At 39.4% G+C, this 26,730-nt stretch overlaps 1 protein-coding gene across 1 annotated transcript in view; it reads left to right on the forward strand.

Moving 5' to 3' along the window:
- The first annotated feature begins 7,614 nt into the window (after positions 1–7,614).
- LOC138048745 (uncharacterized) overlaps positions 7,615–26,730 on the forward strand; it is a 29,195-nt gene continuing 10,079 nt past the window's right edge. The window contains exons 1-3 of the mRNA XM_068894868.1: positions 7,615–7,659; positions 8,435–8,678; positions 9,297–9,541. Coding sequence (XP_068750969.1) covers positions 7,615–7,659; positions 8,435–8,678; positions 9,297–9,541 — 534 coding nt within the window. The remainder of the gene's footprint in view (positions 7,660–8,434; positions 8,679–9,296; positions 9,542–26,730) is intronic.

The raw sequence follows: 26,730 nt of genomic DNA on the forward strand, positions 1-26,730 counted from the left end.
TCTTTAATTCACTGCGGTTTTTATTGATTTCGTTGATGACATAATAAATAGGCACATTGGTGGCCAAATAACAAACAACATTCTTGTAGACGTCTTTTTTTCCGAATTTCTATGTCGGAGCAAACTAGTGAGATCACTTGCAAAATGCACAGCATGCATTATTTATCAAGACCGGGGAGAAATATCGACATAAATAAAATCATTACTCGAATGCAGCGGCTAATTAAGAATTCCTTCAATATCTTGCCATTTCCAATACTTCAAAAGTGACGACTGTTTGTGTCAGTAGCGATCAACTTGTTTATCATTGGTGTTGTTTTTATTTAAATGTGCTTCTTCATCACAAAATTAATGGGGACGCCACGTTGTACCAAAAAACAAAAGAGAAAAATGTAGTTGAATGGTATTTAGTTAAAGGTCCAAATACAATTTTACAGAAGATTTGAAAGAGTTACCAGTTACTTTTGAGATTTGTTTTAAACAGCTATGAGTGACTTACTAATTAAGTAACTTAGCCAAATCTGTTAACAGTGACCAGGTGCACATCTTTACACATTTTTTGACAGTTTATTTGGAGCAATAAACTGACAGATCGTGAAGACAATTGAGTCATGAGAACATCTTTTCAGGGATTTGAGTTATTTTATTGTTATGAGGATTTATTATATGACTCGCTCCGTGAGCGGGCAAGATGAACCACATTCTGTTATGTGATTGGCGGGCAAGATGGAGCTATCTTGCCATCTCGGGATTTCTTGCTTGGTCACGCAAGATCAAAGATCATTTTTTTGGTATTTTATCCCATATAATCCTTTACTAACCAAGCTTGTCCAGCCAAGATGGCTGGATATTGGCCTTGTTCTCGGTCACTAAACACGCAAAAAGAGACCTTGGCCAATATCCAGCCATCTTGACCTCACGCTTTAGATGGTCAATAAGCATGGAAAGTAATGTATAAGGAACCTTCTGCAAAGGTAAGAAAAAGGTAGGTGGAACCTAAAATTAAGAGAAAATACAGGACAGTGTCTAGTTTTGAAGACAACAAAGGAAAAAATAATGATAATAATAATGATAATAATAATAATAATAATAATAATAATAATAATTTTTTTTTTATAATAATTTATTTCAAATTATCAGTAAAAATACACACACTGAAAAAACCAAATAAAGAACTCTAAAACAAGTATTAGGCTTATAGAGATACAAATACTAGTACTAATTCTAATAATAGCAATAATAGTTTTTCTTTTTTTAATTCTCGTTTCCTATAAACATGTGTATTAAAATAAAAAATAAAATAAAAATTAAAAAATTTAAACAACTCTTAGTATTATAGATTTGATAAACTAAAGGAAAGAAAAATTATAAATCAATATTATAGAATGTTAAGACGCTCTTTGCCATAAACTCATAAACTCATAATAAACTAATAATAATAATAATAATAATAATAATGATGATGATAGTGATGATGACTATAATAATGATAACGATAATAATATGAAATCAAGAATACTCCAAATATGGTAAACGTTTCTCACAGAAAAATGCAATTTATGGAATAAAGTTTTTCTCCAGCATTCATTAAGAAAATTCGTCCGAACGTTTCATCAAAAAGAAAAACAACAACAACTCGAAGTGTGAAGAGTTCCCGCGTAGTATTCGGAATCAGTTGACATTCTTGATAACCTGAGATGTCAAAGATTCGGCAACATACTGTTTGAGAAATATAAAATCATTACTCGATCCTATAAAGTACTAATTCCTATTTCAAAGGGTTATCAATTACTGCTGAGATTTCATTTAAACAGATGTGAGTCACCTATTAAGTAACTCAAACAAATTCCTGTGCAGTGACTAGGCGCATAGCTATATAATTTTGTGACAGTTACGTGGAGCAATAAACTTACAGCTCTTGTAGACTTGTGAGCCCTGAGAACATAGTTTCTAGGAGTTGAGTTATTTTGTTGCCAGAGAGATCTCTAGAAATAAAAGAAAAAGAAACCTTCGTCAAAGCTAAGTTAACGTAGCACTAATTCATCTAAATACTGCTTTTAAAACCATGTTCAGAAATTCTAATTAAACGAGAACAGTGACATTCATTCCGACTTAGGTTTTATAAAGGCTCATTCCGAGTACTCGCCGACCAAGGCCTTAACAAGAATCCATCGCTCAAGAGTAAGATTTATCCAAATTGGCCTACTCCCCATCAATGATAGAAAGGCGTCTTTTTCTAAACTTAGTTTTGCGGGAAATTAAACAACAGACCAAATCGGCTTACTCGATGTTGTACCCAATTCAAAAGAAAATTACCGCCCAAGGCCCAAGGTCGGTCCTGAAAAAGAAAAAAAAAATGTGCCCGAGGTCTCGAGTACGGCCCTTGGCCGTCATCCTCGGGCCGTACTCGAGACCCAGGGCACAGTTTTTTTTTTTCTTTCTCTGGACCGACCTTGGGCCTTGGGCGGTAAATTTTTTTTCCTATGGTCAGGAAGCAGGTGCAGTTTTATATTAATCTGTTTTACTTAAATGGCAAAGCACTCTTTTTTTATCGATAACCATAGGAAAAGTACATTTATTTCTTTTTGGTTGGGTTGAGACATTTAATGAGAGAGAGGTGGGACGAAGGAAATCAGAATTGAAAAAAAAGGCCCCTTGTAATCAAAATGTTTAGCAATTGTAATCTGGCCCTCAACCAAGAGAAAAAGAGAGGACAGAGAGGGAGTCTCAGGGCGTTGGCCGGGATATGTCATGTCCACGAAAGTTATTTTTATACGAGCGGAAGTCGGAATTCTGTCTTCCGAGACGTCCGCATGCAGTCTTGACTTGCTCTCAGGTTCTTAGTGAAAAGAGAAAATGGCGGCGCACGTGGAAGGCTGATGAATAAATATTCATTATGTCTTTTCAAAATGCATGCGGACGTCTCGGAAGACAGACGTCCGCTCGGCTAAAAATAACTTTCGTGGACATGACATATCCCAAGGGCTGGACCGGGAGCCTCCCTCTCTGTCCCCTCATTTTTTCTTGCCTTAACCTACTTTTAATCTTGTTTAGTATCCATAAAGAACAGCGCAATTTTCTCTTTGTTTCCTGAAAATCTATTATTATTCAATACTAGTTTCATGAGAAAGCCATTGAAATGACAGATGAGAAACTTAAACTGTCAGCTGTCAAACGACAAGTTCAAACAAGAGAGAGTGTCAAAAGAAAGAATATCAAGATGGACAAAGAATGTTATACAACTATCGCGTGTTGACACCAGTTGAAATCCCACAGCACGAGAGCTGCTTCAACAAGTAAGCACAGTGAGCTGTTCAACAAGATTCCTCTGCAAACAATCATGGGTTGGAAAAGAGACTGTGTATTTCACATTCAAGTTCCAGAACAAGCCCATTCATAAGTCCAAGGAGTCGGAACGTTTTGGACATGCTATTTCGTCTTCTACCAATTGAAAAGAAAATCTGAGATTGCCATAACCCACGTAATGGTACACTGACAGTTTTTCATACTGTCCCATTTGTTACTGTTTACCATTGTTCCAGTGGCATTTCCATGAAAATGCTTATAATGCTTAAAAATCAATAAAAAACAAAAGAAGGGGGTGCATAAATTAGGGGCAAGTTGGGGCATGACGCAACGCGGCGTAACCCTAAACCTAACCCTTATCCCAGGTCATCCCATAAATTAGGGTTAGGTTAATGAGATGCAAGTCATATACGTACATGAAGGTTTCTTTCATTGAGAAAGTAAGCGAGATGCGAGATCTTTTATTGAGAAAGTAAGCGAGATGTGTTACGTTTCCACCCAAACCAGCCGGGTGGTAGCGCAAATATACAGCGAAAAGAACAATGGGAAAGACAAGGAACCAATAAGGTAAAGGTGATGTCATCACGGACCTAAGACACCGCTGACGTTAGTTTACATTAACTTAGTTGCAAAAAAACAAGGCAACATCGGTTTTTTGCTCCACAGCAAATTCAAAATGGCGCATGACTGCAATAACTTTCTGGGCTTGGGATGAGGCACCTACAAAGAGGAGAGGGAACCCTACCGGTTTGAAGCGAGTCAAACAGAATTTTAAAACACACACATACACACACGCAAACGGCTTTACACGACTGGAAAAGTCCACAAGCGCTTTGTTCTTTTTCAAACTAAATTTGCATAGAGCCGATCGAACCGTGAAGAAGGAAGAATATAGGCCAAAACAAGTTGTTTTGTGTGGAAAAGAAGAGCATTCTCAACTCTTTCACGCTTTTTAAACAAACGTAAACTCCGTTGTTACAACCTTTTAAGTTTTCAACCTCGCGGTTGAATGAAGCACGGGTAAATGCAATCTGTTTTGAAGAATACACAAAGACATCCTTCAGAGCACAGACACAAAGAAACGCTTGAAAAAAAAAACTGGATTTTGAGGAGCGTTTGAGACCGTTGTTATTATATATGGTGAAGCGGGAGTTGGTTTCAAATCGTATTTCAAAATACTGTTCACAATATTTGACGCAGTGAGCAAACAACAGTATACATTTCAAACGCTTTATTAAATAGTACTCTAGTTACAAGTTGATATAAACGATTGTTCTTCGATTATTCGACTATCGTAACCTTAAACTAAATATCTTGCTTTGCGCTTAAACAAATACTGTGACTCTGATAATGCAGTTTTGTCCAGTCATACAGAATATGAAACATTCGAGACCGGACTAACTCGACCGATTTCATTTGCAAAACGCTATCGTTAAGTCAATAAAAACACACCAACAAACATTTCAAACGTTTTACTGAATTAGCGGAGAACGCTTATCACAACGTGATATTTGCGAGAGATAGTTCTCTTTAAACAAACCTTAATCCGAAAAAAAAGTTGTTTTGAAAACGCACCCTATGTACAGCAAAGATGATACATGTACCGGTCAAGCAATATGATGCATGCACTGTTTCAATGTTTTTAGACCGAAAATAAATCAGACACGCGCAAATGAGAGAAGAAAAAAAAGTTGTAATTCACTTGCATTCGCTACATTATTGTTCTATTATGCATGCACTGTTTCAACTCTTTTAGAGCGAAAATAAATAACACACGCGTAAATGAGAGAAGAAAAAAAATGTTATTCACTTGAGTTCGTATCTTAATTTAACAGAAAACGCTTATCATAGTGTTATATTTGCGAGAGATATTTCTCTTTAAGCAAATCTTAATTCAAAAATAAGTAAATAAAAAGTTTTTTGAAAATGCACCCTATGTACAAGCAATATTATGCCAAAAGGTAAGGGTAGAGAAACTCTTTTTAACGTCGGTAGTTCCTTCAGCTACGAGGCTGGTATCAATGGAAGCCCTTTACCTCCCTCCCTCTGTCAGTGCTCCGTTTTACGGGTATTTAAAGCTATAGCTACACGGATCAGAGGAAAGTCGAAACAGACGTTTAAGTCACCGAGGATCGGGACCTCTCGCTCCGAAAGTTGCGCACTAGCCAACTGAGCCACGCATGCACTGTTTCCATTTTTTTTTAGAGCGAAAATAAATCACACACGCCCAAGTGTTAACGTTGTTAGTGAGTGACTGAATTCACAAAAAGTGCTATAAAATAGTACGTGCAGTACCCATTTGTCAGTAGACTCGTTAACATGGATAGAGTGTACTTTGTCTTGCTTCGGGTTTGCGCTCGGAGTTGTTTTGCAGGACACTTCTTTCACAGCACACCTCGCGAGCAATGGTTAGATCTTCTAAAAGAGTTACATTCAATGAACCCCGGTCGCTTGTTGAGTTTTTATTACTACATGGACCAATGCAACGCTACATTTACCGAACAATATGCATTCCACAAAGTGTTATGTGTCAAGTACTCCATACATTACCCTTCTTTCTTGTAGATGGTTTGGCAAATTGTTATAAAAAGTCTACGAATGAGAAAGATCTAATTTTGTTTTTTAACACCATGGGTAGTGCTGCAGGCCACGTGTGTGGAAGCTTATCGCCCACAGTTACTTTAAGTGATATATGTCAGAGAATGCGATGTTTAGTTGCGTGTTGCGGTAGCGAAGTTCACATCGAATTGAAAGATGTCACCGACAATCACGAAGAAGAAAATGCAAAAGAAGAAAAAGAACAAAACCAGGACCCTAAATCAGACAAACCAACTATTACAGAAACTGTATTATGAAGTGCATCGACCATCCGCTGTAGGGGGAGTCGACAAACTGTATCGTGCGGCGCGTCTGTATGGTTTGAAACGGACGCAAGCACTCCATTGCCTCCGCCAACAACCTGGCTATACCCTACACAAACCTGCAAGAAAGCACTTTCGTCGTAATCGAGAAATTGTGTTTGATATAGATTCGCAATGGCAGGTCAACTTGGTTGATTTACAACATTTGAGGCAGTGGAATCAAGGATACAAGTATTTATTGACTTGTATCGATGTCCTTTCCAAATGCGCGTTGGTGGTGCCCTTGAACCAAATTTCAGAACAAGACTTTTCAAACCTTCCTCAAAAAGGAGAATGTACATCATTTTGTAATCTACAACGAAACCAAGGCCCAAGTGGTTGAAAGATTCAACCGCACTTTGAAGCAACTGATGGGCGTATGTTCACTACCAGCAGCTCGTACCATTTTTGGACCAACTGGACGATTTAGTCAATAGGAATTACAATCAAAGTGTGCACCGTAGCATCAAAATGAAACCTGTGGATGTCAACGAGAATAACGCATCAGAGGTCTGGAACAATTTGTATAGGAATCTGTTCAAATAGCCAGCAAAGTATAAATTCAAAGTGGGAGATCAAGTCAAGATCAGTAAGCATAAACGCATCTTTGAAAAAGATTACTTACCATCCTGGACGGAGGAAACCTTCACAGTTGCTCAGAAACCTTCGCGCAACCCACCCGTGTGTAGTCTAAAGGAAGCAGACAGAGACTGGATTCAAGGCACTTTTTACGAATTTGAGTTGCAGAAAGAGATGAAGGAAAATGGCAAAACACTTGTTTCGTATTGAAAACGTTTTAAAACGCAGGGCACAAGGAGCGAATAAGGAGTCGTTGATGCATTAGAAAGGTTGGCCAAAGAAATACGACAGTTGGATTCCGCATAACCATTTGGTGGCTTTATAACAAACATGATCAAGATAGCGACTTTAACGTGACACTTCCCAGTAATGCAAGCAGTAATTTATTTTTAAACAATTCTAAGTCCTCCGTTCGTGTAGCGCTACCTCGACAAATCCATCTGAAAGATGAAGAACATTGGGAAGTAGGATTACATCATATCGTGTATCCGCTCTCAATGTTTGACATTAAAAACGACTGCAAACATTCTCACATCATGCTGCAACGTCAAGGTGACTCCTCACCGTTCGTATTACCCGAGGGCAAGTATCGTACGGCATTAGATGTGACAGAAGTCATAGTACAATGCTTGAACATCGCTGACCCACCATCTAAGGTTGAAATCACAGTGGACGATGAATGGAATGTAACCTTACACTCACAAACTGAAGGACTTATGATCACACTGTCTACAGCTCGCGCGTTGGGATGGGATAACTGAAAACAACTCTCTTACACCCGGCTTTCGTTCTCGGAATGTTTCACTTATCTCAGAAAGAAAATACGATCATGACTGGTTCATCTTACCAGCTGGCACCTCCATCACATATTCCGGTATGTACACATTTCCCCCTTTGTTGTCGCTTTGCTCGTGTAAGCAGAGACTGGTTGAAGCTCAAGCCAATCTCGTGTAACCGTGGCAGGTGGGTGACAAGCGGCTACCTCTCCTGCATGAGATGATACCCCTAGGCAATTTTCGAGAAACACTCCTTAAAGAAGGAGAACATACTGTGTACCTGCCTTTGCGGAAAAAGATAATTATTTCAGACCATTGAAATCTATTTAGCTAGTGGATACGGTCAAACGCCAGCATTTTTAGACGGTATCGTCAGCTTCGTTTTACATTTTGCGCCGTCGATCAACATGACCAACAGTTTTTACAGGTGCTGACCAGTGATGCAAGTCTGCGTCAGTATCCCGAAAACAAGGCGGCCGATTTTAATATGCAGTTACCAAGTCAACTACATCTAAGTGAAGACTGGGAGGTGAGCATGACAAGCATCATTTACCCTTACATCTGGCAAAACGTAGGTGAGAATCAGTTGTCCTACACTTTGCTTTGTAAGGCAGACCCTGAACTCAGGAAATTAAACATCCCTGTACCAAGTGGCATTTACCGTACGGTCAAAGATGTCATTCACGGTATCACGAAGGGACGACACAATCGATTGAGAGACGTTTATTTGAAGAGTGACCAGACCATTACGAGTCTCGAAGGAAACGAGTGTTTTTACATTTCCAAGAAATCACAAGATTACTTTGAGTTGAAGTTACCAACCGGTTGGTATGTGATTCTACCCAAGACATCAGCTCGCTCCTTGTCCAACAGAATGATGGTCACAGCGTCCTTCTAGCGAGGACAACGACAACACTTGTCAGAAAAGAAGAATTAGTATGGGGATTGCTCTCAAGAGACGCTTTTCAAACCATCTACGTGTATTCCGATTTAATCGAGTCTCAAGTAGTGGGAGATTCTCAAGCCAACTTACTTCGGATGCTCGTTCCTCGTGGTCAGCCGGGGAACATGATCACAGAAGAGGTCAGGGTGCCCTCCTACCATAGACTTCGTACAAGTGTGTTTTCATCCGGGCGATCAATATAAGGGGAGACACAGGTCAATTGATACCATTTGTTTCTGGAGCCGTACGTGTGACTCTGCATTTTCGGCGTCGTGCTATTCTATAACAACATGTTATTACCGATGAACCACCGATATTACCCATATGGACGACATGTTGTACCCTATATGCAGCACGGTAAAGGAAGAGATATTAGTATCTACGGAGGAACACACCCTTAAGTTCAAGGGTAACGGTTTAGGTGGAATGTTTCGGTCCTTTCTCAAAACAACAGCAAAAAAGGTGGGAAAACGAATGCTCGATACTGGATTAGAAATGGGAATGCAACTTGTCCAAGACCAATAGTCAACCTTTAAACTACTAAGACAAGAGCGAAAGCTGCTGGAAAACATTTACTCACAGGGGTCGTTGACGACATTACACAGCAAGGTCGAGGAAAAAGAATATATAAGCGCGGATACGTCAAAGCCACGCAATAAAGGACAGACCAAAAAAAGGAGAACTCCTCGTTCAACGTTCAAGACTATTATTGATTAAAGATGGCATCAGCACACCCTCTCTGAGCCCCTGGTGCGAATTCAAGTTTACAGTTGTTTGATGTACCTGTGACAGATGTGTCGATTGTTGGCAGCAAATGGGTCGATTACGAACCGGTTCAAACGGGAACTAATCCCATCGAGTTTGTCATCAAACCGTTCGCTGACTACATTGACATTAACAAGACAGAGCTGCGATTCGTAGTAAAAGTTACCAAACAAGATGGATCGCCCACAGGGGATGGTAAGAAGTACACTTTGGTCAACAACGCCCTTCATTACATCATCAAACAGTTCACCATCAAGATCAACGAAACGCTGGTAACAGAACAGTCAGACACTCATGACTGTAAGCATACAATGCTTACATCAAGACCTTATTGAATTTTAAGGTACAGGCCAAGAAATCGTACTTAACCAAAGCTCTGTATTAGAAAGACACTGCTGGACACATGAATGAAGTGGATAATACAACAGAAAGTAATGACGGTTTGAATAGAAGAGCCACATTTGCTAACAACGGCGCAGAAGTGGGGTTGGTCGGAGTGCCCCTTTGTGACGTGTTTAATATTCACAAGTTGTTGCTTGACGGTTTGGAGATCAAATTCAAAGTGGATCTGAACAACGACGCTTTTTTTCTCATAGCTGGGGAGACTCCAGACAACTGCAAGCTAAAGATCATGTCTAGCACGCAGACAGTGTGAAACTAGAACATGTACAGATCATGCAAGGTCACAAAGGAAGCGCACCACTGCCTGCCATCTATACCTTAACCAGAACCCCTACGCAGGCAAGGATCATCCCTCAAGGAGTCTTAAATCACATTCAGACTTTCTATTCCATGGTTTCGAAGCACAGTGAATCATTTTTGGGCTCGCGCGAAACGATGCCTTCAACGGGAATCTTGCAAGAAATCCTTTCATCTTTGAGTGGTTTGAACTGCAAGACATTCGGCTGAAAGTGAATGGAGAAAAGAATGCCTTATTCTGTGCTGGATCTGACGGGTGGAAAAAAGATCGATAGTTGCAACACGCTGTTTTCAGGAAGTGGAGACATGAATTGTGGGCACGGTCCTGACATTGACAGAGTGAATAGGGAAAACGGTTACGGTCTGTTCCGTCTTGATTTGACACCGGCAGGAAGTGGACATCCTGATCATCTGATACCCCATCGAACGGGCATCGTGAAGCTGTACCTGAAATTTGGAACTCAGACGAACTAAGTTCTCAATTTAATTGTGTACGCCGAATTTCAGAATCATTTGGAAATTGATCGCAATCGTCGCGTGGTCTACGATTTGTCACAAGGCTCCTAATTCATCGTTATGCATACGACCCAAGGACTATGGCAAGCCTGTCTCTTTAACCCTGCGTTAGCACCTCTGATGCAAGGCGTATTTCCAAGGGATAGGCTACCTGTCATCAACACCTACCCAGCCGGTCTCATCGCGAATACGGACCCTCATGACCAACCTGGGACACATTGGGTGGCCATGTACTTTGAATCGCCTCGTGAAAGTGAATTCTTTGACAGGTACGGATTTCCTCCTGAAACTTACAACATGGATACCTACACACTGCAAGGACTGAACTCGGATGTTTGTGGAGGTTATTGTTTGTTTTATCTACTATATGATTCTCAGAGGAACGATGCACAAGTTGCACGGAATGTACACACTACTTTAATTCAGTCATTTATCCTAAAGTTAATATTTGCTTTTCAACGAGGTTGCAGGTCATTTCGCAAGCAATAAAATCACGTTGAAAGTAAAAAAAAAAATGTTGTTTTTTCTGTGTCGTTGCTACTAAAAGGGGTGGGAATTGTATCTCGTGTACACAAATCGTTGGGGCTTCGTCTCGTCAACATGTCTTAATTCAAGTGCCCCAGTAGTACTATCATTTCTGGCCCAAACCAATGCGAAAAAAACAACATTTACGCACCAGATACTTCAACACGCCGATTTTTCATTTGAACGCCCCATTCGCACGATCGTGTATTGCTACGGTCAATGGCAAGATTGTTTTAAGGAATTGATATAGGAAGTCACATTTATGGAGGGTATTCCCGACGACATTCCCGCCTTATTTGCACCCCACCGTCGTCCCGGTCTGCTCTTGTTAGATGACCTCATGAGAAACTGAAGCGATGACCAGCGCATTTTGGATTTGTTCACCGAAGTGTCCCTTCATTGTGACGTCACCTGCATTTATTTGACACAAAACCGGAGCATTTCTCTTAATGCTAATAATTGCTTTTAACATTCCTGGAGATACTTTGGAGTTGAGGACACTGGCACAATGAGGCGTTTTCTGGGAGCGTTCCATTTGTATGGGAGACACGTTGGTCATTCTAGAGGACTTTTCTTCCACTCGTTCGAAAATTCAAGTTTTGGCCCACAGATAAAAAGTTTATATTTAAATTGAAGGAAGATATTACAACATGTTAACTAGAAAAAAAAATTCGTTAAGTTTGAGCCATTGTAAGGTAATTTTGACGTTTTAAAACAGTGTGACATCATAAGTGCCTAATCTAATTTTAGAAACATCCTTAAAAATTTGAAAATCAGTGTTGAAAAGATTACAGGCATTTTTGCTATACTGAAAGAATGTTTTTAAAGAAAACTCCATCTGAATCGGATAAAACGGCGCAAAGTTACGGAAAATCAGAGAATTCAAATTTCCCGCCTTAATGCCCATATATGGTCAAAATTGGGCTGTTTACACGCAAAGAACATTCAACATATTGGTACAGGAGTTAAGCCTAAAATATATAAAATAAAATTTGTAGTTTTTTTGATTTAATATTTTTGGTGCTATGACGCGTTTTTCTCATTAAAACGCCATTATGACGTCACAATGACGTTTTTCGTGACGAAAAACCGGTCATAGCACCACAAATATAAAGTCACAAAAACTACAAATTTGATGTTATATATTTTAGGCTTAACTCCTGTACCAATATGTTAAATGTTCTTGGCGTGTAAGAAAGATGGCAATTTCAAGGTAACTCATCAAACTTTGTACCTGCCAAATTTGGTGAAATTCTATGGCTTCTTTTTCTTTCTATGGCCTCAGACATCAATTTTTAGAGTCAGTGGAAAAAAAATCATAGCAAATGACCAACGTGAGAGTTTTCAAGACGCTACATCACAACCATTTGGACACTTAATGATGGATTTACATCCACGAACCCCGGACATTCAACGATTGCTAACAAGGATCTTCCCGGCGTCACATTCATATCCCATCGTTTACGTGGATAACAAAATCTATAAAACCGATGAACCCTTTCCGGTAGAGTTCATTTAAAACCATGGGTTTGCAACTGTTGCGCCACAAGGAGACAGTAAACAATCAAAGTGGGGGTGACAAGAGTTCAAAATCTACCGAGAGAAGAAAACGAGAACTCATCAAGGCTTCCAAAGTCAATCAACATTTACCCTTTCTCGGCACTTGTTTTACAAGCAAATGAAAACAGCGGAAAGAGATGATATCTCACGCTAGCACGCTCACGCTCTTATTCTACTTAAATAGAACATTATGGTTCCAAGTTCATCATTTAAACGCTTGAAACCACACAAGTCAAAACTCCTGTATTTGACTCGCAAGACACCTAGTCTGAAGAAGAAAAAAGAAGTTCTCAATAAACAAGGAGGATTCCTGCCAGCTCTCGCCTCTTTGATTGCACCGCTCGCTTTGGATTTATTGGATTAAGTGTTAAAATGAAACACGTACAAGAGATGATGTTGGTTCCAAAGCATTTATTGCAAAACCTTGAGACAGAACATCTCTTAACCTCATCTCCGCAACTCACGACCTTGACGCGTTTGAATGAAGATTTGAAACTTATCATGGATTTTACTTTGCTCGAGGATCAAATAGTGGCCTTATTGGATTAAATATTACAACGGTATCAAGGTTTGGCAAAACAAGTGACGAGCGAAACGAATGCGAAACCTGCAGTGACAGTGACAACCACTCCAACTGCGCCCACTTCAAACCATGCTTCCACGACCTCGCAGGTACAACCCAAAAAATCAGCACACAGGAAACTTCCTGCTACACCCGTTGGTCCGTCCAAAATTCCCGTCAGGCTAGAAACACCCCCTTCTCCTGACAAACAGGACACAGATCCATGGATCTTTGAAACGCCACCAGATTCCTCTGAGAGGCGGGTTATTAAAAAATCCTACACGGCAAGAACACCAATGGTTGCGCAATTGAGGAGTAGTACAAAGTGGGAACCTTACTGAACAATGTTGATGTAGCGAACTCAAGTGAATTACAACATTTTTTCCTCATTTACGGGTGTGTTATTTATTTTCGCTCTAAAAAGATTGAAACATTGCATGCATAATAGAACAATAATGTTGCAGCGAATGCAAGTGAATTACAACTTTTTTTTTTCTTCTCTAATTTGCGCGTGTCTTATTTATTTTCGCTCTAAAAAGCATTGAAACAGTGCATGCACCATATTGCTTGACCGGTACATGTATCATCTTTCTTGTACACAAGGTGCGTTTACAAAACAACTTTTTTTTCGGATTAAGATTTGTTTAAAGAGAACTATCTCTCGCAAATATCACATTATGATAAGCGTTTTTCGCTAATTCAGTAAAACGTTTGAAATGTTTGTTGGTGTGTATTATTGACTTAACGATAGCGCTTTGCAAATGAAATCGGTCGAGTTAGTCCGGTCTCGAATGTTTCATATTCTGTATGACTGGACAAAACTGCATTATCAGAGTCACAGTATTTGTTTAAGCGCAAAGCAAGATATTTAGTTTAAGGTTACGATAGTCGAATAATCGAAGAACAATCGTTTATATCAACTTGTAACTAGAGTACTACTTAATAAAGCGTTTGAAATGTATATTGTTGTTTGCTCACTGCGTCAAATATTGTGAACAGTATTTTGAAATACGATATGAAACCACCTCCCTCTTCGCCATACTAACAACGGTCTCAAACGCTCCTCAAAATCCAATTTTTTTTTCAAGCGTTTTCAGGAAAGGCGTTATTCAAATCTGTTGAGTGAGATTTCTTTGTGTCTGTGCACTGAGGGATGTCTTTGTGTATTCTTCAAAAAAGATTGCATTTACCCGTGCTTCAATTCAACCGCGAGGTTGAAAACTCAAAAAGGTTGTAACAACGGAGTTCACGTTTGTTTAAAAAGCGTGAAAGAGTTGGAAATGCTCCTCTTTTACACACAAAACAACTTCCTTCTTCACGCTTCGATCGGCTGTATGCAAATTTAGTTTGAAAAAGAACAAAGTGCTTGTGGACTTGTCCGGGCATGTAAAACCTTTTGTATGTGTGTATGTGTGTTTTAAAATTCTGTTTGACTCGCTTCAAACCAGCAGGGTTCCCACTCCTCTTTGTAGGTGCGTGACCCCAAGCCCAGAGGGTTATTGCAGTCATGCGCCATTTTGAATTTGATGTCGAGCAAAAAACCGATGTTGCCTTGTGTTTTTCCAACTAAGTTAATGTAAACTTACGTCAGCAGTGTGTCATAGGTCCGTGATGACATCACCTTTAGCTCATTGGTTCCTTGTCTTTCCCATTGTTCTTCTCGCTGTATATTTGCGCTACCACCCAGCTGGTTTGGGTGGAGACGTAACACAAGCACAGCAAACGCATCTCGCTTACTTTCTCAATAAAAGAAACCTTCATGTACGTACATGACTTGCATATCATTAGCCTACCCTAATTTATGCGACGACCTGTGATTAAGGGTGAGGGTTACACCACGTTGCGTCATGCCCCAACTTGCCCCTAATTTATGCACGCCCCCTTCTTTTGTTTGTTTGTTTTTTTTAATTGATGACGTCATTTGATGACTACCTGTCAAATCCGGTCTGAATAATCCCATACAACTACTTACGCCCACCCAGGGGTTTTTATCAACTTATTCCTCCGTGCAGTGGAAATTGCACTCCTTTATTTAATGTTAACTGTCTTTTGGGCCTCAAGTGGCCACTCTGTTTTCCAAATGACTGGTCGTGTGCATGCGTAGTGTTCTCGTGTTATCTCTGGTTTAAAGATGACTGACAGAATTTCTATCCAACGTCAACATCTGGGTAAGCCTCGTTTATTACTCGACTTGAAAGCAAAAATGAACGACAGTAGACTTGCTGATTTTAAAGACAGTAACTTAGGAAACACAAAATATAAAGAAAAATTTAAAGAAAAAATGCCGGAAATCTAAGACAAAAGGAAATATATATATATGAAATCAAGATTACCTCAAGCTAAGGTAAATATTTCTCACACAAGAATTTAATGAAGGTTTTCATAGCCAAGTGCAGTTTCTAAGCAAAAAAAATTACCTCCAGCATTGATCACAAAAATTTCGCACAACGTATCACAAACTAAAGGTCCAAGTTTTTTTCTCAGATTATTCAAAATTAACAGACTTTTATGATGTTCTGGGAGTTCTCAAATTGGATGACTGTTTGAGAAATATCAAACTATTACTCATAGTTACCAGGTTTGGGTATTAGTTTTGTTTTTCTTCCGAAAACCACTGTGGAAAGTCCTCCATACTTCTCGTGATGTCATTGTGGAAAACATTGATCTTTTTCCACCAGAATTTGACAATCCTATCTGGTCTTCTCCTTTGCCCTTATCTCATTCCTGATAGCTTCTTCATCCAAATAGTGACTGTTTTCATCCGTGAGAGGAACTTTGTTGGTGATTGCTGCTGTTATCTCTTGGTACCATGCAGCATTCTCATTGCCTTCTCCAGCTTTCTTCCATAACTCTCTCCAAAAACTGCTCGCCTCATCGATGTTCTTAAACACACGTGTACCAATATCCTTATCGTGTTTGCCATTTTCTTTGTACCTAGGTAACCCTTTCACTCAGGTTGTTCTTTACCATTATCATTCATTTTTACACACAAATCTCCGATTGATACTGCGAGACTACTGTTCTTGTTTCCGTCTTCTATAAAACCTTTGCTTGAGTTTTCTGAGGGATGACTTTTTCCTTTCCATGTATTCAATGACGGTCCTTCCCCAGTAGCTTTCTATTTTTCTTCCTCTCTTAGTGATTTCTTGTTTTTCTTTATTCTTTCAAAGTCAGCTTATCCGATCGAAATTTATTTTCTTATTTGATTAGATTCTCGCAAATATTTGTTTTCGATGTCTTCTTCAGTTTTGGTCGCCGAAAAACGGTTAGTTTCCTTCTTCCAGCCTTTGAGTAAACGAAACGCAACCACAATTGAGTAAACAATGGAACTTACTATCCATATTGATCGAAACGCGTATCCATTGACTCTCCTTTTATTCATCATGTGTGATACTATCGTGTTTTTATTTTCCAAATCCTTTAGAGAGGGTCTTTCCTTTGTTCTTGTGTCCACAAAGCACTGCGAGTAGTCTCCCGCTTAATTACCCAGCATAGATGGTGTTTGCTTTTTCCGCCGCTTAATTGCTTCACTATTTCTCCTGGGACTTGTATTGCTGTCGACGTATGCAAATTATTATTATCATCATCATCATCACTATCATTATCATTATCATTATCATTATTTTTTTTAATCAAAAATGATGCTTTTTTATTTCACTTACTTACATTAAAAGAAATAGAAATGATTGATAATAAAATATTCAAAATTCTATAAAATTACGAATTCCATGATGCAGAGATAATAAAATCATACAATCGAATTATACTAATGACGGCTAAATCAGTGTCCATAAAACGCTCCGAGTATAAAAGCTGCTGCATATAGACCGTGCATCTCAAATCTCCGCACTAGCTACATTTATTATTATTATTTTTATTATTATTATTATTATTATTATTATTATTATTATTATTATTATTGTTTTTTTTTTCGGCTGTGGCAGTAGTTGCCACTGGAGTATCCCCTATCAGCAGGTAGTGACACAACCCCTTAGCGTTCCAGGGTTCTTCGGAGAATTCCCGCGGATCCCAACAGTACTGATTTCCTTAATTATTGGATGCTTAGTCCAATGTTCAGATCTTCCAAATATTTGTGTGGGTTATTAGAGGAAGTACCAAGAGCGCCAATTATAATAGGGGTGATTCTAACCTTATGTAACCCCCAAAGTCTCTTTATCTCAAAAGACCAGGTCAATATATTTCTCCTCTTTCTCGTGCCCCTTCAGGCATATTTGGCTATCATCAGGGAAAGCGACGTCAACAATGTGGCATTTGTTTGTTTCCTTGTCGATCACGAGAATGTCTGGCCTGTTATGCGGTGTTTTCCGATCTGTCTGGATGGTAAAATCCCAAAGAATTTTAACCTTGTCATTCTCTAGAACACACTTAGGGGCATGTTCAAACCACTTTCTTCCACTGTTAAACTCATACCGACTAGATAGATCCCAATTTAGGCCTTTGCAACAGTGTCGTGTCTCCGTTTATATTGGGTTTGCGAGATCTTAGGGCACTCACTCACGATATGATTGACCGCTTCGTTCTTCTGGTGGCACAGGCGACAAAGTGAGTTCTCTTGTGACTTATCGATCTTAGCTTTTATGGCATTGGTTCTCAGTGTCTGGCTCTGGGCAGCCACAAGCAACCCCTCTGTCTCTTTCTTTAGATATCCTGTCTTAAGCCACGACCAACTGTTTTCACTGGCAATTTCATCCATCTCCATCAGAAACTGTCCATGTAGCTTCTTACTCCTCACCTCCTCGATCCTCTCTCTCAATTTCCGCCTCTTAATCTCATTAGACTACTCGCAATCCCATTTCATGTTCCCCCTACCGGCAGACAACATCCTTTCGTTGCTTTCTGACAAGTATTTAGCTAGGCTTGCTTTGGATAGCTCCACACTGTCTTCCACTGCTGTCAAGCCCCGGCCACCGCCATTTCTTGGTAGATAGAACCTTGCGACACTATCGCGAAGATCAAAGGCATTATACAAGGTAAGATACCTTCTGGTTTTCCAATCGAGGTTTCTCAGTTATTTACGAGACCAATCGATAAACGCAGCAGTATATCGCATTTGCGCATTTGCTTATCCCAAACTGCATTCCTATCTGTACTAACTACTTGCACCGTATGAATCAATGATTTAAGTCCCCTCTCCGAGCTGGCGAACAGTTTGATATCACCATATCAAATATTAGATGGTTTATCTTCTCTCCATTAAGATTGTGAGCAAATTTCGATTCCCTTAGTATCATTGTCAGAGGAATCATAGAAATAACAAACATAGGAGGTGATAACGAGCCCTCCTGGAGTATCCCTCTGTTGATTTTCACTTCTCCTATAGACGTATTTTCGGATACCAGCTCTGTTTTTCTGTCTCTCATACCATGAACCAGTAGTCTTTTGATGTTTCCTGCAATGAAAATGTTGAGGCATTCTTCGATCCATGAGTAACGCACCATGTCATAGTCTTTCTGGTAGTCTATCCAAGCCCTTGCTAAATTCTTTTTTACCAGTTCGATCATTTCTTAGAATACTCTTATCAATAAACAGAAGGTCGTGGGTGCCTCTTGATTGTTTACGTGAACCTTTCTGTTCCACCGGTAATATCCTACTTTCGTTCAAAAACATGTGCATCTCTTGGGATATAATTCCTGTTAACAACTTCCACATAAGGGGTAGGCAAGTTATTGGCCTGCAATTCCGAGCTACATTCCCTTGGGAAGTATCTTTCATAATCAAGACAGTCCTGCCTTTAGTCATCCATTATGGAACCTGCCCCTTGTCCAAACACTTGTTCAGTTGTTAAATAATCCTATCATGGATTTTGATGAAATTCTTACGCCAGTACCCTTGTACTAGATCGGGGCCTGGGGGCTTTCCAGTCTGAAATCTTGGCCAATATAGTTCTCAAGCTCTTTCGATTTATCTTCATATCCCCTTGCCTATCGGTGTTAAAGAACCTTACTCACCCACTTTACATTGCGCGCCTTTGTTGTTGTTTTTGTTATTCGGGAATTTTGAACATCTACCTCTATATATGGGCAAGGATCGTCGAGTTATTTTTGCACCTGAGAAAAAAAATAGAACAGTTTTGTCAGGGAAATTAAAAAGCACTTGGAAGACCCTCGAGGAGGATTATTCTGTGAAATTAAATGGATTTCGATCAGAAAAACAGCAGAATAACTTCATTTCGAGCGCCGCTCTATGAAGCATGCAGCTACGTCTGCAATGAATTCAAGAGGGAAATACAGTTTCTACCCGTGGTACTTAGTTGTTTGAACTTTTAACCGGACCTTAATTGATAAGTTAGCAACTCATATTTATTTCATACCCAAGCAGTTTGTAATGCGAACAACAAGGCGAGATAGTTTAATTCGCTGCTAGGGCGGTACTTGGTAAATAAGCTTAATGCAAGTGGTTAGCGATAAGCGAGTGTGAAATAAAACTAAAGGCAGTGGCGCGCGCAATTCACAGTTGTAGCATTCGATGAAATATTCTTTTTCTACTTTCCTAGAATTTCTTCTTTTCAAGTTTAGCAAGTCTTGAAACGGGTGTTGAATCCAACAACATTTTTTCGTCCTGTAAATAAACACAAGCTGACCTTCTGACCTGTGTAATTTTCAACTTTTCCAGACCAAGAATAAAAATGTCATACACAAGCTTGCTTCCACAAAATCAGCGAGAAAAGGAAGTGAACAGCAATGGATAAAGGCTTTTAACTGATTGTGATGGAGATCAGTATTCAAATGTTTGCCGAAGACTTGCCTTGCCTCTTTTTTCCGTGCCGGGAACTTGAGCGGAAGACACGCACAACAATATTTGAACAGAATAGGCCTTATCACGGTTTTCGACGCCATCTTGACGGGTAGGCAAAGCTGTCAGAAATTACAGTGTTTGTATGGGAATCCGATAGCAAATAACTTCTTCCAAAATTGAATTTTTCACAATTTCTGAATCGCAACGTTAAAATACAAGGTAGAAGATTGTATTCAGCAAGTTTGAAGGATGTAGCTTACCTATAGGTCGCTGAGCTAATTTTTTTAATTTTCCATGCATTTGTCTTTAAATTTTTGTCCCGCGAACCGCGTCTAGACGTTTGTCTACCCAGCCAAATTTACAGACAAATATGTGGAAAATTCAAAAAATTAACTGAGCGTCTTCTAGCCAAGCTACATCCTTCAAACTTGGTGAATACAATCTTCTACCTAGTATTTTAACGTTGCGATTCGGAAATTGTGAAAAATTCAATTTTGGAAGAAGTTATTTGCAATCGGATTCCCATACAAACACTGTAATTTCTGACCGCTTTGCCTACCCGTCAAGATGGCGTCGAAAACCGTGATAAGGCCTATTATCGATCCGACGGTGGGTTTGCTGTTCGTTATTCCTTACAGTGTAGTCCAAGAAGTTATTTCTTCATTTTCCAGAAATGATAGTACATTAATTCTGATCGTCCCAGCCGTTAATCGAGGAATTCCCAATTTCGGTACTCTTCACTGCCATTCCAAGAGCTGATGGTTCAACAACGATTCCGTTTCCACTCCATAACATGTTGCAAAGAGCAAGTCGTACATAAATGACATTAGAAACTCAAATGCTAATAAAAATGACTTATTTTCTAATGGAAAACAGAATTATACAGCCCATTTGATTTCCGATGGAAACAGATTACTTTACACAGTCATAGAATTCAGAGTTTCGGGCCCCCCGAAAATGGTGACTGAAGTAATGTGGGCGCGCAATGTAAAGAGGATGAGTAAGGTTCCTTAACCTGTTGTCGGATTCTCTCTAACCAGTCAGCGTCCCTTGTGTGCTCGGTAGATTCACTCCAAATACTACTCCAAAATTCTTTTGCTTCATCAGCATCATGCGCCGTTTATTTCTCTTCCTATGAAAACACTGTTGCATTTAGCACCATCATGCAGCAAAAGTGGTAAAATGGAGTCTGAAGAAACTGGGATTTAATAGCAAGGTTATAAATCAGAAACATCGAGAATTAAAGGTCACATGAGGAGAAAGATTTTCAATCTGAAGATGTCGTCGATGGTTATTCGATCCCGTCGATATCCGTTCCAGTGCGGGGTTACGTAAACGTAACCTTCCTTCCAGCAAAACATTCGTCTTCTCATAGCACTCGCTCATGAAACTACCCCCGAAACGCCTCAATTTTTCACGGCTTTGCATAATGCAGGACAAAAACCTCGTGTAAAATTAAAGTAGAGCTGATTCAAAACTAATGACATGATCACTGGTTGTACTGAAAGACAAAAGTCCCAAATGAATATATTTGTTTGTTCAATGGTATCCCGCAAACTTGAAAACAACAGATCCGAACATCAGTCAGGTAGCTGACACAAATACACTCAAACTGCCTTCAACAAACAGCATGTTTAGATGCATTTCCTTTCGGGACTGGAGCCCTCAAATTGAGCGTTTAGTTTTTATGAGCAAATGAAGGTTACTACTCCCACCAACGTTTGCGTATACGAGTAATTAGAGGTAGAAGCAATAAATGCAAGTGTTTTAGGAGTATCATCAATTAAAAACTCACAGGTCTGTAGTGGTTGTTGGTATGCTGTTCAGTAGATGAGCCGAATCTTTACCATTGCACTTAAAGGTGTTCTCAAATTGAATCCCATAGCGGTCCATGCCGCGGCAGAGACACAAATGCACACAAACACGAAAATCTGTAAAAGAGAATCAAAACTTTGTCAAAAAGTAAAGAAATAGCTTGGCCAGTTTTGTTTTCGTCGGTTGTTTCAAGGCTGAGAGAGACGATCAGATCACGCAACAACTACAACAGATTTAATCACTCCAGTTGAAACGTTTACCATGAGAACATGCACAGACAGTAACCAGTAGCTACAACTTCGGTCCAATAACAACTACAACGTTAGCTAGTACTTCTCACTTGAAGCTTGAGCTCGCTCGCGTAAATCCGAAACTTCTGGACAACAACAAGTCTTATGTAAACAGGCTATTAATAGCGAACTCGTGACCATTAACTTAATTATAGAAATTGACAACTTCGTTTCCGAAACGTTCTGGAAAAACAAGAAAATGGTAAGGAAACTCTAGAAAATTTAAAATATCATAACATGGCCTTCATGGGATTTGTTTTAAAAGTCAAATTTCGGGAAATATAATTTATTCATTGAAGACAAGTGGCCAAATTGCTTTATGTGATTATATCCGGGGGAGGTTTTTGGTGTTTCATCTTAGGGTGCTCTTGTGTCAATTTAAGTTCTTCTGTAATTCTTACGTCCGCTGCAAATAGATCATCTGATTCAGTGGTATTCAGAAGAAAATGGCTTATGTGGAGCTGTGAACTGTAAACTATTGATAAGGAGTAATAATGTCATGGAAAATTTATTCTAGAATTCATCGCTTTATTGCTACGGCTTTGTTTCGTTTGATGACGAAGTAACCACACTCGAAGGGCAATAAGCTCAGTAAAATCTCACCTATAAGAGAAACGTGAAACGTCTTTGATTCAGTGCCAAATTTACTGGTAGCGATGCAACTATAGTTACCACCCTGGTTGATTTTTCTCAGCACTATTCCCTCACTCCCGAAAGCCAAGGTTGTAGATGAGTTCATCATTGCTATGTTGATCGGTGGCGTCCCTTCAGACAAGCACCACACATAATGCTCCGAGACCGTTCGAACCACTCTTGAAGGAATTATTACCTTCGGTTTAGCTGAAAGAAAAGACAATGTACAGATTTTAGCCAGCAGTTAACTATAGCACATTGTAAAAGAAAATCTGAACCCACAAATCGTTAAAATATTAACTTTGTTAGAACACCATCATAAGTACTCTTGTTTTTCGGCCATAGTAACGTGATCAAAAACAATAAACAAACTGCAGTGATAAACATATTATAATGCATTTTAGCTTGACGTTTTGACAGCTGCAAAGAGAAAACGTTTAATAGAATTGACCGACTACTTTTCAAACTCATTAATAATTCATAAGCCAAAAACAAAGGAAATCACTACCGTGAAGGAAGTTTGGATATGTGATCTTAATTAGCATAACATTTCGCCAACTTTGATCCCAAATATCTCTCAAAATACTGATTCCTTTGAGAAGCAATAGCAAACACTGAAAAGAGTGTTTCATCAGATATCCAACCACCTCGAAAGTGGTTAAAAAAACTCGGCCATCGACCTCGTTTTTCAACTCGCTTCTCGGTGTTTGGATATCCGATGGCCGGGATCCGATGAAACACTCCTCAGTTCATGAACACTACTGCGAGTACCGGACTTCGACTGGAGATGATGCTAATTAGAGGATTAGCTACAACATGCGTAAATACCGATGTGCATAACAAAGAAACAATTGATACAGAACTACAGAAATACATTTTGATTAAAACAAAAAGCCGAGAAGAAGAAACATGAAATGCAATGGTCGTATAGCTTTGCCGCGTCAGTCCAGAAACAATCTTGCTCTAAAATCATGGTGATCACGTTAAAAAACAAAAAAAAGGCTTAATTAAATGCGTCAATTGACGCTGAAAAGCAGAAATTAGTGTTTCCGATAATTTTTTTCCCATACTTTTCGGAAGGGGGGATGTGGAAAAAGGTATAATCTACTGAAAATCTCTTAAGAATAATATCATTGAACAAAAAAGTCTTGGAGAATGATTTTAATCTTTTTGGTTAAATTTTTCCTCAGGATTGCACCTAATCTAAGATGCACGCATTTATTGATAAGCGTCATACAGTAAGTGTCCCGTTAAGCCTAAGAGTCAACTATGTATCTACAACAATCCAGTGAACAATAGCTTTCGTATTATTTCAAAGTTAGAGTAATTGCAACCGTTTCATATTTACTTGAACAGTAGATTTAGGGAGAAACTTTGTGATTGTTATCGCTTTCATTACGTTGGAGCGGAGCGAGACGCTTGCTAATCGTGTCGATTTGAGAGTCACTTTTCGTGTCAGACTGACTACTCGCCTCGATTTGATGTGTAAGGCCTCGTGCCCACGCGACGTGACGTAATGAACAAATAATGCAGGCTCGAATATGTGATTGATTTCCTCGCGTTAGCCTGCCCTGCCTGCAACTTAGTTTAGAGTGTTTCTTTTGAGTACTTCTCCCCAAGTGAAATTGTATTTCTTTACTTGATATTTAGCAACAAGTAGTCTCCGCAACCGGTTTTTTTTTTTTTTTCGCGATGTCACGCAACGCTCCCGCCAAAGAAACACACTCGAGCCACATTCGTTTTCCATTGTTTTCACGGTCTGTTACAATGACCAAAAAGATAAGCCATTGAGTGTGACCAAAATCATTCATTGCGATTTCTGGCAGCCCCATGTATGTATTAAGATTGAAACGCTGAAAAAAATCTCGACCGCCCAAGAAAGAATATTTATTTTCGTTGGCGGTAGTACCCAAAATTTTGCAACAGTATATAGTATTGGAAACTATTTGTGCATTTGCCGGATTACTGGCCGCAGATCGACGAATCTGTGTTTTGACCTAGGCAAAACCTCATCTACCATAACAGAAAGTCTTACTATTACCTACTCCTTCCAAACTAAAATGTGGTGTTCCAATTTGGGAAAATTCAGAGCAAATAGTGAGAATCACCTCAAAAATGGCTGTTTTTTTCCGTGTAAAATGGAAACCTGTCTCGGAGAATAGCTTTTGTTCGATGCAGGTTTTGAAGTTCCATCGGAAACTAGTGTAAAATTGGCCATAAAATGAAACGTGGATTTCCCACGGAAATCCATAATTACCACTTAATTCCAAAGAATCATTTTATATTCCGTATCTTAAAATAACGTTGAAACTCAAAGGGAAAGTTTCCCTGTTTGCAAGGAATTTGCAAAATTCTTCGGAGCGAAATCTACCACGCATGACAACCCAAGTGGTCTTCTGAATTTTTCGACTAGGGGGCTCCATCATAGAAAACAGGAAAGAACTTCTGATCCCCCACAAAATATAGGGTAGGATTCCAAATTTCTGATCGCCTAAAGAACCGTGGCCGGAAAGGATTTAGAATTTCTGATCCCCCACAACAACACAGTAGAGAATTCAGAATTTCTGATCTCCCACGAAAACAAGGAGCACAATTTCTCATCTCCCCGAAGAACATAGTCCGAAGTGAAGTCAGAATATCTCGTCACTCAAACAACCTTGGAGAGGATTTTTAGTTTTTTTCTTTCTGGCCCCAAAGCAGTTAGCTTGGGAACGCAGACGTATATTTTTATCGCGTTGCTCGCTGTGAATGAAAGCGTAGACGCCTTGAGGCGTTTAATCTATTAAAAGGAAAAGGAAAGGAAAGGAGCACTAATTGGGGACACTGTAAACTGAAATCAACAATTAAAGCAAATCAAGTCAAATGTTGGTTTTTGAGGAGAGGGGAAATCCGGAATATCCGGAGAAAAACTTCTAGTTGCAGAGAAGAGAACCAACAAACTCAACCCACATATGACACCAAGTATGGGATTCGAACCCGGGCCACATTTGTAGGAGGCGAGTGGTCTCACCACTGCGCCATCCCTGCACACAAACTTATTAAACTTTTAATGGGTAGCGATAATTACAGTATGTTTACACTGACGAACAAGTTTGTGTGAGGAATGTTCTTGCTTGCATTAAGTGGCAACGAGATAAACCTGGAATTTTAAAAGTGGAGTAGCAACAGATTGAAGCGAGGACACACGGAATTTCTTACATGAAATAAATTGACAAACTGATCAGGGCCCCAAACGGTGGTCCCTGTGAGGATCTGTGATTTGACTGCAGGAAAGGGCCATTTTCAGTCTTCCGTGTTGTAAAAGAACATTCAAGTGTCACGAGAGCAATAGACCAACTTTGATACGTTAAAATTCAAGCTAAAACAATAAACATGATTTCGAGGCTCTGGGGAATAAAAGTAAGGATTTGTATGAGTTTATTCCGCTGAGCCTCGAAATCATGTTTAATATAACGCAACTGGTCTATTTCCTAATTAAGGGGCATTTTCGAAAGCTCACAAAATTCATTTCTGTCACTGTAAATGAAAAAAGTTTTGTTATATTGGTATAGATGCAACGTTTAATGTCATTGTCTACGTAGAGGGAGCCCATTTCTGTTGGTCCACTGAAGTTGGGCGGGGTTAGTGCTTAAATGGGGAACTGGCCGGTGATACCTTTGCTGACACTGTGGAAGTCGCGCTGCTCGGAGTCTACGGAAATCCCATAACGCTTATATTGCATAAATACGTTTATAGTTCACCACTAAATTTTCGCCGATTCTTATTGGTTTAAATTGATCACGTGACGCGATAGTGTTCGTCCGCAGAGAGACACTATCAGCCCATAGTGCCCGTCCGAGGAAAATACTCGGATGTATAGTAGTCGTCCGCTGAAAATACCTCTGTAAACAAGCGGCCTTATGGAAAATAAACAATCGAAATTGTATTAAGAGGGTTTTTGTTTGTTTTCTTTTTGAAATTTTACATTGGCTGACACGGCTTTCGTCTAATAAAGTTGAAAATAATTCAACATGATTTTTGAGCTGGCGCGCGGAAGACAATTTAATAGTGAACAATAAAGACAATAGAGTGTTTATGTCTCGGAACTTAAAACTAGCTTCGCTTC

This window comes from Montipora capricornis, chromosome 5, assembly GCF_036669925.1.
Source record: "Montipora capricornis isolate CH-2021 chromosome 5, ASM3666992v2, whole genome shotgun sequence".
Taxonomy (NCBI): domain Eukaryota; kingdom Metazoa; phylum Cnidaria; class Anthozoa; order Scleractinia; family Acroporidae; genus Montipora; species Montipora capricornis.